The sequence below is a fragment of the Bos javanicus genome, chromosome 5, assembly GCF_032452875.1.
Source record: "Bos javanicus breed banteng chromosome 5, ARS-OSU_banteng_1.0, whole genome shotgun sequence".
Classification (NCBI taxonomy): Eukaryota; Metazoa; Chordata; class Mammalia; order Artiodactyla; family Bovidae; genus Bos; species Bos javanicus.
This window is the reverse complement of record NC_083872.1, coordinates 84,390,568-84,409,682: the sequence shown is the minus strand read 5'-3', so window position 1 is coordinate 84,409,682 and position 19,115 is coordinate 84,390,568. Positions and strand designations below refer to the sequence as shown.

Here is a 19,115-nt window from a genome sequence, read left to right as displayed (position 1 = left end):
TGATTGGAGCTGGGGGCCCAAGGTGGCATGGACTGTTCTAAGAAGCCACATTTCTTAGAGTTTGTCCCAACAGAATCAGTTCTCAAACAAACACATTTTATACTGAACTCTAGTTTTACTATTTGTTAATATTTCTCTTCTCTGAAAGTTCCTTCAAAGTGTGGAGGTCCTGCTTGTTCTTATACCATTGCTTTTCCTGAAGCAGGTGCTCGATAAAAGAGTTTCTAGAACAGTGGTGCCCCCTAGACCTTTCTGCAAGGATGGTGATGTTCTGTGCCTGCATGTCCGGTGCGGTAGCCTTGAGCCACATGCAGCTATTACGTACTTGAAGTGTGGCTAGTGTAACTGAGGAATTGAATGTTTAATTAAAGTTTAAATGTGGCTAGTGGCTACTGGCTATTGTAGTAATACGACTAATTGCTATCTAGACTAAAAATGTCAAAACCCAAGCTTTGTGTCCCATCTATTGCCCATCCTCAGATTTCTTCCTTCTTATCTCCACAAATGAGGATGCTTGCTTTTTTTTTTTTCAAATAAAAAATTTTAATTGTAATATTAAAGGAAGAGCAAGGGGAAGAAAGAAAAACAGGAAGAAGTAAAGATAAAATGTGCATCAGCAGGCAGGCCCTCCTGCATCCCATCCCACCTTAGACTGCAGGCCGAGCCCCAAAGGCCATCAAGGGGCTCTCTGCAGAACCCTGGACAAGGTCTCACAGACCTGCCTCATGACCTTCACTTCTTCCCTCGCCTTGCAGGTCCTGCCTTCACTGTGGTGGGGCCAAAGGAGCCCAAGGGCCTCCTCAGTTCAGTTTAGTTGCTCATTTGTATCCAACTCTGCAACCCCATGAACTGGAGCACACAAGGCCTCCCTGTCCATCACCAACTCCCAGAGCCTACCCAAATCCATGTCCATTGAGTCGGTGATGCCATCCATCTCATCCTCTGTCGTCCCCTTCTCCTCCTGCCTTCAATCTCTCCCAACATCAGGGTCTTTTCAAATGAGTCAGCTCTTCACATCAGGTGGCCAAAGTATTGGAGTTTCAGCTTCAACATCAGTCCTTCCAATGAACACCCAGGACCGATCTCCTTTAGGATGGACTGGTTGGATCTCCTTGCTGTCCAAGGGACTCTCAACAGTCTTTTCCAACACCACAGTTCAAAAGCATCAATTCTTCTGCGCTCAGCTTTTTTTATAGTCCAACTCTCACATCCATACACGACTACTGGAAAAACCATAGTCTTGACTAGACAGACCTTTGTTGACAAAGTAATGTCTCTGCTTTTGAATATGCTGTCTAGGTTGGTCATAACTTTCCTTCTAAGGAATAAGCATCTTTTAATTTCATGGCTGCAGTCACCATCTGCAGTAATTTTGGAGCCTCCCAAAATAAAATCTGCCACTGTTTCCACTGTTTCCCCATCTATTTCCCATGAAGTTATCGGACTGGATGCCATGATCTTAGTTTTCTGAATGTTGACTTTAAGCCAGCTTTTTCACTCTCCTCTTTCACTTTCAAGAAGCGCTTTAGTTCCTCTTCACTTTCTGCCATAAGGGTGGTGGCATCTGCATATCTGAGGTGACTGATATTTCTCCTGGCAATCTTGATTCCAGCTTGTGCTTCATCCAGCCCAGCATTTCTCTTGATGTACTCTGCAAAGAAGTTAAATAAGCAAGGTGACAATATACAGCCTTGACGTACTCCTTTTCCTATTTGGAACCAGTCGTTCCATGTCCATTTCTAACTGTTGCTTCCTGATCTGCATACAGGTTTCTCAGGAGGCAAATCAGGTGGTCTGGTATTCCCATCTCTTTCAGAATTTTCCACAGTTTGTTGTGATCCACACAGTCAAAGGCTTTGGCATAGTCAATAAAGCAGAAATAGATGCTTTTCTGGAACTCTCGCTTTTTCAATGATCCAGTGGATGTTGGCAATTTGGTCTCTGGTTCCTCTGCCTTTTCTAAAACCAGCTTGAACAAATGGTAGTTCACAGTTCACATATTGCTGAGGTCACAATGACCCCACCCACACCTCAGAGACGAGGGGCTGAGCCCAGAATTGCAGACCAGTAACACTTTAATTGATTAGATCTAAAATCTTTGTATTATCTTTGATTATTTGTATTAATTGTATTGATTACAATTTTTATTAATTGTATTAATAAATTTTGTATTTAATTTGTATTAATTAAATAAATACAAATAAAATTTGTATTAATCTTTGATTCTTTTCCTGCTCTAGTGCCTTATAACTAATCCATCAACAAGTCCTGCCCACACTACCTTCAGTGTATATCCAGAATCATGTTGCTCCTCCCCATAGCCACTAACGCTTGATATAAGCCGCCATCATGACTCACTCAGATTTTTGCAGTGGCTTTCCAGCTCATTTCCCTGTATCATTCTGATCCCCTCCAGCCTATTCTCAACAGATTTATTTAAAGTAATACTTTGAAAATGCACATTATCATCAGTGTTCTGCTCAAAACCCTTTAATAGTCACCAGACTCACTCAGAAAAATTTAAAGTCCATGCACTGGTCTTCAGCACCCTATAAGAATCCCTGCTCTACCCACAATCTCACTCACTGTTGATTGCTTTCCTCTTAAATATATCAGACATTTCTGCCTTAGTCTTTGTATCTGTTCCTCTCCCTGCTGAGAATACTGTGCACCCAGATATCTTCCAAATTCACTTCCTTGGCTCACTGCTTAAATGTCATCTTTTTAAAAATATTTTTTAATAATTGTATTTACTTATTTATTTTTGGCTAGCACTGGGTCTTTTTCTTTTAACTTTTTATTTTGTATTGGAATATAGCTCAGTTGGTAAAGAATCCACCTGCAATGCAGGAGACCCCAGTTCGATCCCTGGGTTGGGAAGATCCCCTAGAGGAGGGAAAGGCTACCCACTCCAGTATTCTGGCCTGCAGAATTCCATGGGATTGCAAAGAGTCGGACACAACTGAGCGACTTTCACTTTCACAGCTGATTAGCAATGTTGTGATAGTTTCAGGTGAACAGCAAAGGGACTCAGCCAAATATATACATGTATCCATTCTCCCCCAAGCTCCCCTCCCATCCAGGCTGCCACATAACATTGAGCAGAGTTCCCTGAGCTATACAGTAAGTAGGTTCTTGTTGGTTATTCATTTTAAATATAACAGTATGTACAATTGTATCATTTCTTTTTAGATTCTATGTATAAGAGTTGTCATAGGATATTTCTCCTTCTCTGACTTACTTCTTTCAGTATGGCAATCTCTAGTATATCCATGTTGCTGCAAGAGGCATTATTTCATTTTAATGGCTGAGTAATATTCCATTATATACATGTACCACATCTTCCTTATCCATTCCTCTGTCAGTGGACATTTAGGTTGCTTCCTTGTCTTGGCTAATGTAAACAGTGCCGCAGTGAACACTGGGGTGCATGTATCCTTTTAGATCATGTTTTTCTCCAGATATATGCCCAGGAGTGGGAGTGCAGGGTCATGTGGTAGCTCTCTGTTTAGTTTTTTAAGGAACCTCCATACTGTTCTCCAGAGTGTCAGTACCAATTTACATACCCCCCAACAGGGTGGGAGGGTTCCCTTCTTTCTACAACCTCTCCATCATTTATTATTTGTGGATTTTTTGATGATAGTTATTCTGACTGGTGTGAAGTGATATCTCCTTGTAGTTTTGATTTGCATTTCTCTAATCATTAGCCATATGAAACACCTTTCATGTACCTATTGTATAAGTTCTTTGGAGAAATGTCTGTTTAGATCTTCTGCCTGCTGGTTGACTGGGTTGTTTGTTTTGATGCTGTTAAGCATCATGAGCTGTTTGTAACTTTTGGAAATTAATCCCTTCTTGGTCACATCATGTGCAAATATATTCTCCCAATTTGTGGGTCGCTTTTCATTTTGTTTCTTAATGCCATCTTATCCCGGAGCCCCTCCCTGATTGCCCATCCATGCACACCTGCGCACACATAGCCACACACATGCGCATACTCCCCATCTGCTGTACTCTTATTTTTCTCTATTGTACCCCAATACATTACCTATAGGCCACAATCCATTATCCACATTTTTGAAACCTAAAAAATTCTGAAACCCTAAAATTTAATCATAGTTAGTTTGTTAGCCATACCTGTATACCTTGAACTCATTTGGGAGTAAAAACTGGTCTGATTTGATATGAAGCTGAGGCTGTTTTTAATCTATATTTATTCAATTTGGCATGAAATTGATATATTTTACTTAAGAATTTTCAATATGTTTGACTGTGGACTTGCAGGATAGCACTCTGCTACCTTTCTGTCATCCAAAAAATTCTTAATTTTTAGCATATCTGACCTTAAAGCTGTTGGATAACAGACAGTAGACCTACATTCATTCATCCACGTGCTGTGTATTGCCTGCCACTGTTTGCTTATTCTTTATTGCCATAGCTTAAAACCATGTAGTAGACACTCATACATACTTGAGAATAAATGAATGAATTTTTTAAAGGCTCTGTGAACTTGGTTGCAATTGGTGCAGGCTGAACTGTACAGTACAGACTGAACTTGGTGACCACCTAATGTCCTATTCATCCGTAAGGTTATATGATCCTTGAGAAGGTAAAGAAAATAATGTATCACATTTAACTCTTAATTTCATATATAAATGATCAATTCTAGAAAATTATGAATTGGTTAATTTTGTATCTGCTTACAAAGTGGCACTATCTATTGTAGACTGTTTTGAAATTTAGCAAAACACAGGGAAGGTAAAAGAATGGCTCATGACCTTGCTTCCTAGAAGTAAACATTACAAGCAGTTCTTTCTGTGTACCTACAGATGAGCTTTAAAAAAAAGATTTCACTCTCCATAAAGCTTCATAGTTAAAGTCTCACTTTTCACTACTGAATTGGGAATTAAATTTTCCACATCATTTAACCCTCACAACAGTCTTATGAGAAGAGCCCTGTTTGACCCCTGTTTTGGAGGTGATGGAGCAAGGCACAGAGATCTTAAATGACTTGCCCAAGCTCCAGTAGCTGGTAAGGAGCATCCTGGGATCAAAACAGAAGTCTGGTTCAAGAACCCCACTGTTAACTACTGTTATACTGTGTTATTTATATCCTCTATAATCCCAGTGGACAACTGTTAGAAAATATAGTTACCGACTATTACATTCAATTACATTGAATTACAATGAATTACATTGAAGCAAAAACTAAAAATCCTTAGTAGTAAAATATATGGCTTTTTTATAACCAAGATCATCTTTTACAGTTTTTATATTTATAGCAATAGTATAGTGTATCAGCCATAATTCTAAGTATCTTCTATATTTTCCACATCCCTAAAAGATTTTAACGAATGGGAACACATGTAATTCACAACATGCATCAGTCAGGATGGGTAAGATTACGCTGCATTAATAAACAATCCCCCAAAACTTAGTGGTTTATATTGATGTGTTAGCTGTTATTTTGGTTAATACTATTTATGTAAAGTAACCAACACAAAGCCTAGCGTATAGGGGACATACTCAATGTTAATCATTATGAAATCAATAAATGTTCATTATTTTTAATGGTAGTAAGTTTGTAATAAAACCCTAAGTCCTAAATTAATATGCAATAATTCTGTGATTATGTGATAGTCTCATCAACACACTGGAAAGATATACTGTGAATGAATAACAATGTGTTGAAAGCACAGCTAGCTGCCAGGTTATACTGTGTCATTGTCATCATAAGAAATACTCTATGGTGAGTTACCTTAATAGCTGCATGCAGGACCTATAGAAAATGACTGACAAATTTGCAGAATACTTGCATATATCACTAGGAAATTTATATAATATATATTATATAAATATATATATATATATGTATATAATCCGCCTTCCAGTGCAGGAGACTCAGGTTTGATTCCTGGGTCAGGAAGATCCCTCTGTGAAGCAACCCACTCCAGTTTTCTTGCCTGGGAAATCCCATGGGGGTGCCATTCCCTTCTCCAGAGGGTCTTCCCAACCCAGGGATTGAACCCAGGTCTCCAGCATTGCAGGCAGATTCTGTACCACCTGAGCCACCAGGGAAGAGACCATATGTGAATATGTGTGTGTGTGTGTGTATTTATATATATGATACAATATAAGTTCTGTTACAGAGCAATGTTTATTGTAAGAATTCTAAACCGTTACGGAATGAATTAATTAGGTTCACTAACTAATTTCAAAATGTTTATAACTCAAGGGGCAAAGTATTGTCAGAAAAACTGAGTCAGACAGCATAGATTTTTCACTACAGATATAGAATAAGTCCGATGTTAACTGAAATTACTTATAATATGTCCAGAAACAGGAGGATATGTTAGCATTAAATTCATAAGAAATCAGTACTAGGTCTCTGTCATGTTCTTTTGAAGAACATACATTATTCATATTTGGAGTAAGGAGAATTTGATGCTAGAGAAAAAATCAAATGTCAGTTAAAACTAAAATTTCTGCAGAGCGTTTATAATCAGGGTGTTTAATTGAATATATTCTCATGGCCTGACACTATTTCTGATAAATGTCTGTTCAGTGTATATTTGTTGAATAAATAATAAGATGTGACACTTTTAAATGATTTTACTTTTTGTCTCTAAGAAATTTCCTAAAATTGTTTCTAAAACAATAGTTGCCACTCTTTTTAAATGGTTGAAATAAGGGCATAATGCTTCTGGATGACTCATATTTGAATATTTGAGTATATATTTGGGTATATATTTCTAAAACTTCATATTACTTCATAGTCATGTATTCCGCTTTAAATTAGGTGAAAAGTCATTTGTTACTCCTTTTAATGATGTCACTCATACAATGAGATTCCCCTAATGCACTAAAATCACTTTGTGATTTTCCTCATTATATGAAGTTAATGATTCTTGGGATTATACTCAATTGCTTCAACTCTTCTAAAGTGTAGCCAGTATTTTATTTTTCATTACAGATTATAGCATTCAGACCCAGGTAGCCAAAAGCTTTAAACTACAAATGCCACAGATAGATAGATATTCCTTTTTATTTGTCTTAGGCTACATTGAGATAGTATACAAGGTAGAACTAAATGTATCCATTTAATAAACTGCACTAAAAGGAGTTCTGCAGGAAGAATTGGAATCTGTCTAAATGAAGTATTCAGATTCTGTAAGACCTTGCCAAGAATAGGTATTAAAAACAATGATTATGGGATTTAACTCTTACATAAACTATCTAAAACCCAATTTCTATAATAAAATCAAAGTATTAATTCATTTACCTCTTAAAAAGCTTTTTTATGTTGCTGGATGTATTTTTTTTTTTTTTTTTTTTTTTGCCTAATTGCACTAAATATGCATTATTTAAGAGAAAGGAAAAGCTGGCAGTAAAAGTAATATTAAATAATCTACCAAGGCATTCTCATGGAGTAGCAGTACCATTAAGCATTGGAAGAATCAGCTTTATATATAAGTATGACTCAGTTACAGGCCTTAAATTTTTTAATTTCGTTCATACAGTGTAATTATTCAGTTTTCTTTTTAAAGACGCTTCATGGCCTGGTAGGATTAGAGAACATTCTACTGGTCTTATCTAACCCTTCGTATAGACTGGTGAGGACATGGGGTCCAGGTGGCAGGAGAGAGATCCTAAATAAGAGTCGCTGACAGACACTGGAGCCAGGAACACACAGTGCTGTGGTCTTTGAAGCAGTGCATGCATGTGGGGCGAGTGTAACCTTGAAGATTGGTCATGTGGTTTTTCTGCGGGTAATTACAGTCATTTTTAACCTGAAAATCTTAGAACATTTTTATTCCAGAAAGCCAAATCCAGGGTGCAAAGACATTTCAGTCTCCTTGTTTGCCCAGGTATTTCGATAATAGTAACAACTAATGACGCCAGTGATAAAGAATCCGCCTGCCGGTGCAGGAGGCACAGAGACGTGGGTTCGATCCCTGGGTTGGGAAGGTCCCCTGGAGTAGGAAATGCAACCTGCTCCAGTATTCTTGGCTGGAAAATCCCATGGATAGAGGAACCTGGCGGGCTGCAGTCCATGGGATCACAAAGAGTTGGACACACACACTGACTGTCAGAACCTGTGAGGTGCTCCTGCCCTCCCCATTGTAGAAGTGAAGGAATGCTGCTCATCCATTCAGTAATTTACCCAAAATTAAAACTCCAGTCTGTTTGCTTTCAAATCTTCCAAGTTTTCAGCTGCATCCAAAATTCAGGTTTCCTTAAAGAAGATCATACACATATACTTAGAGCAATGTCATTTTTCAGCTTTTGAATTGCATATGTGGATGTTCATATGTGACATATCCAGACTTCCATTTATTGGACCAGTAGTTGAGGAAATACTGCTACTGGTCCAGAAGTTCATGAAATTAAAAAAGAAAACACAAAAAATAAATCTGTAGTGTATATGCCAGTATTATAATTGCTAGATGGCAGGGTGAGGTTTTCTGGTAATAATACTAACTATTAATGGATACTTTTTAAAATTGAGATATCATTAATATATAGGGGCTTCCCCGGTGGCTCAGGGAGACCTGAGTTCGATCCCTGGGTTGGGAACATTCCCCTGGAGAAAGGAATGGCTACCCACTCCAGTAGTCTGGCCTGGAGAATTCCATGGACAGAGGAGCCTGGCAGGCTACAGTTGATGGGCTTGTAAAGAGTCAGACATGACTGTGCAACTTTCACTTTCATTGATATATAACATTAGTTTCAGATGTCTAATGGACATTTTTCACAAATTAATATCCATCTGACCCACACATCTTAAATGGAAATATTTAGGAAGTGTATTCAAACTAGTGACAGAAAGTCTTCTGAATGTTTATCTTCCATAATTACTGTTATATTCAGTATATTTTAGTATAAATATAATTTTATTCTATTTTTGTTCTTTAATAGTATCATTCTGCCTTGTTAATTTTTTTTTAAAGACTCTTTGAAGTTATTATTTATCAAAAGTGAACAGGACTTCTCTTCAGGTCCCACTTTTTATATGAAATTGTTTTGAAGGGTTGTTTTCATTGAGGTGATTTTTTTTTTAATTTGCCACAGGTGTACAGGAAGGTGAGGGCAGAGGAAAGGCCTGTCCAATGCCTGTTAGCTGAGTAGCAGGTGCTCCATTGGCTCCATGTCTCCCTTCAGGAGGAGAAACAGGGGCCCCAAGCTTCCCAAGTCCTGATGTGCAGGGAAATTAGCGGGATTCACCAAGTAGACATTTGCTCGAGTTCTGAAGTCCTTCCTGGTTCCTGGAACCAGGTCCTGGCTTCCAGCAGAACTCTCTAGTGATCTCCTTAGTTTCAACAGGAGGTCTTGCCCCAAACGAGGTCGGGGCAGTCAGACAGGAAGATAGGTTAAGATTCTCATTGAGGTTTAAAGTATAAAGATGATTTTCTAAAGCAAGTCTGAAGGGTATATGCAATTCACATCCCATATTTTATGTGTTACATATCTTAAGGAGTTCAGTATCTTCGAGTGAAGTTTTTAAAGGCATCATAGACTGGAATGTGATACTTACTGAGAAAACACAATTATCCAATAGGTCCTCTGTTTGGAGGCATTATTTTAGCTATTACATATCTCATCTTGAAAATTTATTTTTGTCTTTTTTATCTAGGTCGAACTGGAAGGTACACGCTTATAGAAAAGTGGAGAGATACTGAAAGGCACCTAGCACCTCATGAAAACCCTATCATATCCTTAAACAAGTGGGGGCAGTATGCTAGCGACGTACAGCTGATCTTACGTCGCACAGGGCCATCTCTCAGTGAGCGACCCACGTCGGACAGTGTGGCTCGAGTTCCTGAAAGGACTTTGTACAGGCAGAGTTTGCCCCCCTTAGCTAAACTGAGGCCTCAGATTGACAAAACAATCAAAAGGAGAGAACCTAAAAGGAAATCATTAACATTTACAGGAGGTGCCAAAGGATTAATGGACATTTTTGGAAAAGGTAAAGAAACTGAATTTAAGCAAAAGGTGCTGAATAACTGCAAAACAACCGCAGATGAGTTGAAGAAGCTGATCCGTTTGCAGACGGAGAAGCTCCAATCCATTGAGAAAGAGCTAGAATCAAATGAAATAGAAATACGATTTTGGGAGCAAAAATATAATTCTAACCTTGAAGAGGAGATAGTCCGCCTGGAGCAAAAGATCAAAAGAAATGATGTAGAAATTGAAGAGGAAGAGTTTTGGGAAAATGAATTACAGATTGAACAGGAAAATGAAAAACAGCTGAAAGATCAACTTCAAGAAATAAGACAGAAAATAACAGAATGTGAAAGCAAGTTAAAGGACTATTTGGCTCAAATTCAGACTATGGAAAGTGGTCTTGAAGCAGAAAAATTGCAACGGGAAGTCCAAGAGGCACAAGTAAATGAAGAAGAGGTTAAAGGCAAGATCGGTAAGGTCAGAGGGGAAATTGACATTCAAGGCCAGCAGAGTCTAAGGCTGGAAAATGGTATTAAAGCTGTGGAAAGATCTCTTGGCCAAGCCACCAAACGATTACAGGTAAGAACCTTTTTATAAAAAGAATGGTTTTTTTTTAATCTGTTTAAAAGAATATCTTTTGGCATCTTCTTTAATGATTATTCATTTTCCCTTACATTTAGAGTTAGAAACCTACCTTGGTTTATAAGTTTCTTAGAATTTCTGTGACTTATGACAATGCTAAGATAGGAGACTAAACCAAAGATGAGAGCTGGAGCCACAGGTCCTTTTCCATGAGAGCAGCTTTCTTAACTGTGGTAGTGGCAGCACTAGGTAATTGGAGACAGGAGATGAGAACCTCAGAGCAGGTGTGGACACTAATGAGGAGGTAGTGAATCTGACCTCCTCCTTTTAACGGTAGGGAAACCAAAGCTAAAGAGATCACCGAGAAGTGGTTCACAAAGGCTGTGTGGCTAGCTGTCTGCGTATGTAATCGCCTCTCCTTTGTTACTAACCACGTCTTCTCTCCTCTCCAGAGGGGCAGGTTCCTCCCTGACTTTTTCCCATCTCTAAAGCACATACAGGAACGTTTATATTTCACACTCAGACCACGATCACTCAGCTTATATTTCTTGGATGCCTATTCTTGGAAAGACAATGTGCTGGTAAATGTTATGGGAGTTGCAAAGAGGTATCAGTTTCTAACAGCTGAAATGAGGAGACACAATTGATTATAAAATGGTTACTTAACATTTTTTTTAAAGATTTTTTGGCGGGGGGGATGTGGACCATTTTTAAAGTCCTTTTTGAGTTTGTTACAGTATTGCTTCTGTTTTATTTATTTATTTATTTTTAGTGTTTTGGTCAGGAGGCGTACCAGGGACAGAAGTCACACTTAACCACTGTGGTGCCAGGGAAGTCCCTGGCTACTTACATTTAAACTGAAGTTAAATAATATTCAGTAAAGCTGTTTAAAAATATTAAATAAAGTTAAATTTCTGTTTTAGTCATATTTGGCCTCTTTTCAAGTGCTCAGTAGCACATGTGTTCAGGGGCTCAGTTTTTGGACAGTGCTGGCTTAGAAGCTCTATAATCATGGATCAGAGAGTGAACCGTGAGGCTTCAGGGCACAATGGTTAGAAATTCAGACTGTGTGTAGTAACAGCATCTCCAAATAGCACCCGTGCACATTGGAGTTTGAGAAGAGATGCTTTAGAGGAGGAACAGTTCCACAAGCAGAGAAAGCTGAGGTTTCAGGAAGAACTGATAGGATTTCCTGTCTCTGCAATTCATTACGGTAAGAGGTAGAACTACCACCAAAATTTGGAAAATCAGGAATTTCTCAGTAATAGAAGGTTGTTAACCTATGATTGGTCAGTATTGTACTGTTCTGTTCAGTTGCTCAGTCGTGTTCGACTTTTTTGCAACCCCATGGGCTGCAGCATGCCAGGCTTCCCTGTCCTTCACCATCTCCCGGAGTTTGCTCAAACTCACATCCATTGAGTCTGTGATGCCATACAACCTTCTCATCCTCTGTCAGCCCTTTATTTAGACACTTAAGGGTACATTTGGAAATAATATTGCCTTGATATTACATACTAATTTATGAAAATTGTTATTAGTAAACCCCACTTCCTGTGAAAAGTATCTGAGAATCAAATTACTCAGATATCTCCAAGTACCCCCTACACTCAAAGTAGCAAAAAACCACCACTCCTTTCTCTTTTCTCTTCCCTCCTTACTGGTTCTTCAGACTCACCCAGCTTAGATGAGGCCCTGCTGCTTTTCCTTAACAGTGCCCTAAGAGGGAAAGAGAAGAAAGTCCATTTGAATAACAGAATGCCTCTCCTTGCTTTTGGAGCTTTCTGGCCATCCAAGCTTGGTCTTCTTACTTTAGAGCTCTTCAGTTCACAGACCTGCTTGTCAAGGATTTAAAAACCCATAGTGGAAATCTTGCTTTCCTTGTGCTCTAACATAAATCTCAGTAAAGCATTTCATGAAAACTTAAAAACAGTTTAAAAAAAAACAAGGAGCCCAAATCTCATGAACCAAATGACTATTAATTTTGCTGTATATCATCAAGTAGATGGGCTTCCCTTGTGGCTCAGTCGGTAAAGAATCTGCCTGCAGTGTGGAGACCTGAGTTCAATACCTGGGTCAGGAAGATCCCCTGGAGAAGGAAATGGCAACCCATTCCAGTATTCTTGCCTCGAGAATTCCATGGACAGAGGAGCCTGATGGGCTACACACCATGGGGTTACAAAGAGTCAGACACAACTGATTGACTGACACTTATTATGAAGTAGATAATGGGGAAGTATAGTTATGAAGAGCTTAGCAAGATTGCTGTAAACACTGGGATAGATGGAATCCAGTATTTTATTCATGAAAGTCTGTAGACAAAGATTTATTTCATCAGGTCCATAGTGTACTCCTAGCAGAGGAAGGCATGACATTTAAAAGCACAAACTGAAGAAGCTGTTGTCTTTTACTTGCCTATTTTTTGGCCCATGCCTCAGAGTGAGCTTGACCTCCTCAGCCCAGTATGTCAATATAAACCGGGTTTGTTACAAGCACTCTTGTGAAAGTGAGCATCCCACATTTAAGCCTGTAGCAGGTAGACAGTGACCAGGATGTCTGTAGCTGGCCAATAGTGAATCCTCAAATTTTAGAAAAAATTTAACTTCCGTCTAGGACAAAGAACAAGAATTGGAGCAGTTGACCAAAGAGCTGCGGCAAGTCAACCTCCAGCAGTTTATCCAGCAGACAGGGACGAAAGTCACCGTTCTGCCAGCGGAACCCATTGAAGTGGAGGCCTTGCATGCAGACATAGAAAGGGGTAAGATTTGAGAAACTATTTTTTCAAAACTTGATGTTCACTGTTAACTTTGAATAAACTGCTTACATTTGGTTGCAACATTCTCCTACTACTCAAAGCTGATTCTTGGGTCACTTAAAGAAAATTTTTTCTGGGAAGAATCAATAATATTTATGTTATTTATTTACTTAGATGGGTAGATATCCTATCATTAATTTTAAACTGTTTCCTTGCAAACTTTTCCTGAAATATGTGTGAGCCATGGTCTATTAAATTGAGTGGTAACTTCTCTCTGTTCCTAAAGCCCCTTCTTCCTCTCCTAAAAGTCTTTGTTATTAATTTGTGCTGGTATTTAAAAGACAGTTCTAAATCTGCCTATGCATATGATATGAGCAACCCAGAAAGAGAGGCACAGTGCTCACCGTTTTCAAAAGATCATGAACTCATCAGATGACTGGAAACTATTTTATCAACTGAGAGGGTCAAGCAGACTCAGCCTGTCCTCTCACCTAGAACCTATGGGGGTGCAGTCATTACTCTGTATCACTTGGTTCTTGAGAACAGGGAGAGTTCTAATTTCTCATATCCAGGTCACTGGTGCAAACATCAAACGATTTTCTCTGTTTCTTGTTTAGAGGCACCATTCCAGTCCGGGTCTCTGAAGCGGCCTGGCTCCTCTCGGCAGCTCCCCAGTAACCTGCGTATTCTACAGAATCCTATCTCATCTGGTTTTAATCCTGAAGGCATATATGTATAACATTACCTGTCTTCAGGGTGAAGATCCAGTAAAGGTACCAAGGACGGTGAAGATTATTCCTCCTTTGATTTTGTGCCAATGATGAACAGAGGATCTGTTTCACAAGCCACCGTATCTTTTTTCTGTCCTAAGTTGCATACCACTTGGAGCCATACCCTGTGCACTGATGCTAAAGAACAAAGAAACTGTGTTTTCACACGTCCACAGTGTTGACGTTTTTGTCCAGCAGCTGTAATGCCAAGCCTTCATTTTTATTTGTAGCATTTTGAGAGCATTAGGAAAGTATTATACAGTGTGCATACATAAATAAAACCGTGACTTAAGAGTGAAGAGAAATATGTGACTGACTTAGTTTATTTATTCCATGTAATCAATTAATGAGTGAATGTTGATGTTTTAATATTTTGTATTAATACTTATCCTGTGACTGAATTACATTACATACCGTGTGATAATGACTTTGTGTGCATGTCGCCAGACTCCACGCATTGCTGATTTACAGCTCCACAAGTGTCATAGGATGCTCTGCCATTGTGAACCCATCCTAGCCACTGCTTAATTAGGTGAGAGAATTCAGGTTTTCTTTTTAATCTGAAGTTTAATCTTTCCTTTACAGTATTTCCAGCATAGGAATGACCGCATACAAAAATGGAAATATTTTCATGAAGTAAATTTTATATATATGTTTAAAATGTTTGCAGTGCTTCAGACACTGTTGAATAAAAATATACTTGTTGAATATCTCTCCAAACAGGCATGGGGTTTCCCATAACATGATGTGTTTTGTTTCTGCCCTGCCTTTTATTTTAGTCTCATGGATCCTCAGAGTTGCCATAATAGACACATTAGAGATGTCTGAGGATATTTTCAGGAAGGTTGCTTTAAGTGATATATTTTTTAAAATAACCCACTTTGTATGTATGGTCTATTGCTGAAAGCACCCTGGATAAGTTATTGCTTGCACATAATTTACTGTGTACATTATAAACGGTTGCAATTTCTCCAGTCATTTAGACAGAAAGTAGATTGGAGTTAGGTACTTTTTACTAAGGAAATAAAGTTAAATTCAGTGTTCATTTTCATTAATTTTCAGTTCGACTTTTACAGGACATGAAGCTCCCTTTGTGCATATATTTTCTTATTTATAAAACCAAAAATGAGTCAACACCCTTCCCATGAGTACTGACCTAACTGAGATGCACCAGATTATCTGGATGGATGTGGTCAGATACCTAGCCATTTTTACATTCCCTCTGATCAGAATTTGGTACAATATAATTTAGACTTTATTCTAAAATTTAAAATAGTTTTTAATTCTGAGGAAAACATATTGTCTGTATTATTGACATGCAACAGAATAACAGTGGGTTAGTATATTAATGCCATGGTAACAATAAAAAGATGTAAGTTATTCGCTATGCATGAGGGCAACTTTGGATGTTTTAAACATATTTGACTTATTTTTGGTTTAATGAATGCTAAGAATGCTGCTATATTTAGGTTTCCAGTGAAAATTTTTAAGAATGGCTATGACAATATATAGAAGCTTCTGAACTGAAAGTAATAATGCATAGTTGCCTTTTCTAGTCCAGCTAAATGGCAGACCTCAACTAAAGATATTTTCTTTGGGTTCTTAGAATTATCAAGTTGACCTTGCCATTATACTGTTTTTCAAAAAAACTTGATAAATCAATGATTCTTACCTAATAACCACAACCTATACACATTTGCTCTCAGTTTGTAATAGTTATTTCATATCTATATATATTTAAAAATTAGAATTAAAAAATCAAAATAATTTGTAGATTTTCTGATAATAATGGTTTATGTATGCCCGATATATGCCTTATTTTTAAAAGGTTCCATTCTATACTGGGTCATTTTGTTATTGTTGTTCAGAGAATTGAGATCTTATTCACAAAGAAAAACAATTTTTATAAATTGATTACATTCTATTTAAATCAAAACGTTAAACTGAAGACATATTAGACTTTGCAATTTTTCATTGCAAAGATGCCTGGGCATACCATGAAAAACACAAAGTCAGGATCCAACTCAATTGTTGTCAATTATTATCAGCATTAACCTAATAACTTTAAAGAAAGGCTGGCCGGATCCTGACAGTTCATCTGAATTTTCAAGCTGCCAAATAATCTTCACAGACCTAATTACAGATAGAAATACTATTTCCTAGATAAGAAGATTATATAAATGTGAATTTGATTAATACAATGAGCAACTGTACTTTTTAATCAGTTATATAACTTCTGGAAGTACATCTCTAAGAAATCTTTTCTAAGCCTTTTTTTAAAATAGAGGAAAGAAAACTCATCTCCCTAGAACATCTTAAAAATATCTTAGTCTATTTCTGATCATTTTTATCTATTGTAAATATAATGAGTTAGATTAGGTACCACATCTTTGGATATATTTCAGAGAGGGGAAGTGGGCACTGGTATGCAAAAATGCTAAATAGAAAATTTTGCATCTGGGGGAATATTCAGTTTCTGAATACTAAATTAGATTATAAGTTTTTTTAATTATTATTACACTGAAAGTTGTTTTATTGTGATTTTCTACAGGTATTAAGTACATTAGAAGATTTTTTTTCCTTACCAAGGGATAATTTAAAATACTATTAGTATATTTGACCCTTTGGAGTGTTTGTCATCCTCAGAGAATGATCTGTAGTGGGTTGCCTCAGTCCTTTTTTTTTCTGATGAAATATTTTGGTTAGCTTTTTTTTTTTCCCTGATGCATGGGGAATTTATATGTGAGATTTCGGTTGGTGTTAATAGGAGTTACCCAATTAATTAATTCCCTCAGCCATCACTGAGCTAGTCATCAATTTCTGTAGTTCAGATTAACTGTAGATGAGAGCTAAAACAAGACTAAGATAGTAAAAACACAGAACTTACGGTGTGAAATGTGAATATTAACAATGTGTAAGAAGAACAAAAAAGCACTCGCTTCCAGAACATAAATACGTGTTGTACCTGCACTAAAAGAATATTTTCTTTGTGAATAAGAGCAAAGTGGCCTTTCAAGAAAAGAAACGTCATTTAAATCCACTTCTGTGAACACCTTTCCAAGTTAGAACTATAATAACAGATTGAGGAAGTAACATGGAAAAGGAAAAAAAAACTCTTGACTTCAGGTGTGCAAAGGGCATGAGCAGATGGACGGTTCCCTGTGTACATTGCCTTGGAAAAATTGGGCCTTAATTTATATGTAAATAACAGTGCTGTGCTCGCATCCCTCTTCTACCTAAAGTTGTCTTTATTAGTCCATATGGTATTAAAATTTAGCTCGTTAAGTCTTACTTTTATATTATGTCAGTTTTTTTTTAAGTTGCATGTTTATGCTGTTTGCTGCAGTGTTTTTCAGTTTGGGTTGAAGGCCATCAGCTGTATGGAGAAGACAAAACAATCACTATTGATTCAGTATTGCTGCTTTACGTTTCCAGAATAAGCTTTCGATGCCAGGACAGTGACTGCTTGAAAGCTGCAGGAGCTCTATTCCAATGCATTTTATATATTTTTAGAAACCAAATAAATGCAGATAACTATTTAGTATACTAATTATATTAAACCAGCAGAAATATAAAGGCAATAAAGTATATACATATATATATGGGGGGAGGGGAAAGGTTAAAAAAATAGGTTTACAGCCAGACGCAGTGATAAGCCCTAAATGTATTTCTCAATCTGTCTTTCTTTATTGACCCGAAGAGGATTTGAGTTGCTGCAGCTTTAAACAGAAAATTGCCATGTTCACCTACTATGAACCCATAAGTATGCTTTTAGTACTGCTTTGCTTATGTACAAGTAAAATACCTGTAATCTGTATTATATGTAATTATTTCTTTTCTTTTGACTGTCATTTCAAAATGTATATTTTCTGATAATTATCATGAGCTGTAAAACAAAGGATCAATATCTGATATTCTCCCAAATAATAAATTTTCAGGATTCACTGGGGCATTACAATTGCTGGCTTGTTTCTTTAATATTTTAAAACATAATTTTATTTCCTTTAAAAAAAAAAATGCCCAAGAGAAAAGGTCTGCCTAGCAGTGACACAGAGTTACATTTTTCTAAAAGTAATGTTAATTATTATAGGTAAGGCATTACCTCTTGCTGCCAAGACAGCTGCTTCATCTAAGTGAAACTGAATTAAACTAATATGCCTCGCTTTTATTTCAAAAGTAAAAGAAAAATTATGTATTACTGTAGCTCTGTATTCCCAAATCTCTTTAAAACCACCAGTGAAAGGAAGAGAAAGAACAATTCAGGACTTCCCACCTGGCATGATGGGCACAGTAGGAGGTGTGTTCCACCATCCCGGAACTTTAGGTAACTCATAAGTAGTTCACAGGGCCCTTGAATTTAGTCCTTCCAGATACTGAGGTACTTTCCTGTATCCCATGATAAAACTGCGTAATCAGTTATACAGTAACCAGCTTCTACACTTTAACCACCTTATTTTTTTGACTGCGCTGCTTGACATGGGGGATCTTAGGTTACCTGTGCATCCTACTCAGTCGTGTCTGATCTGTGCATGCGTGTGTGTGCTGTCTCGTCCGACTCCTGGTTTAGCAAAGAGCCTTAACCACTGGACTGCCAGGAAAGTCCCTAATCGCTTATTAATGTGAAAGTAACATCTGTGTGTGTGTGCTCGCTCGTGTTCAACTCTTTGTGGCCCCATGGACTGTAGGGCTCCTCCGTCCATGGGATTCTCCAGGCAAGAATACTGGAGTGGGTTGCCATTTCCTCCTCCAGGAGATCTTCCTGACCCAGGGATTCAACCTGCATCTGTTGCATCTCCTGCATTGGCAGGCAGATTCCTACTAGGGCCACCTAGGAAGTAATATGGAAGTATATAAATGATCTTTATATTTTTTATAAGTAGAAGTTAGATCTTGATCATGAAACTATACATATGAATAATAGTATGTTATAAAAGCAAAGAGAAATGAGGAGTAGTAATTCAAAGTGTAAATTATTCTATGTCTTAGTTTGGAGGGCTTTTAGAATTTTAATTTCCGTCCTGTCTTCCTTACCTGCTGTCCACTCCACGTGTTTGTGCTGCCTCCCT

The 19,115-nt window shown here is 37.6% G+C and overlaps 1 protein-coding gene across 6 annotated transcripts in view; it reads left to right on the top strand.

Annotated features, from left to right (window-relative positions):
- Positions 1 to 14,354, top strand: part of RASSF8 (Ras association domain family member 8) — a 132,784-nt gene extending 118,430 nt beyond the window's left edge. For all 6 annotated transcript variants that reach the window (XM_061417593.1, XM_061417589.1, XM_061417592.1 and 3 more), the window contains 3 exons: positions 9,635 to 10,524; positions 13,138 to 13,282; positions 13,897 to 14,354. In XM_061417593.1, coding sequence (XP_061273577.1) covers positions 9,635 to 10,524; positions 13,138 to 13,282; positions 13,897 to 14,018 — 1,157 coding nt within the window. In that variant the 3' untranslated portion in view covers positions 14,019 to 14,354. The remainder of the gene's footprint in view (positions 1 to 9,634; positions 10,525 to 13,137; positions 13,283 to 13,896) is intronic.
- Positions 14,355 to 19,115: the final 4,761 nt, after the last annotated feature.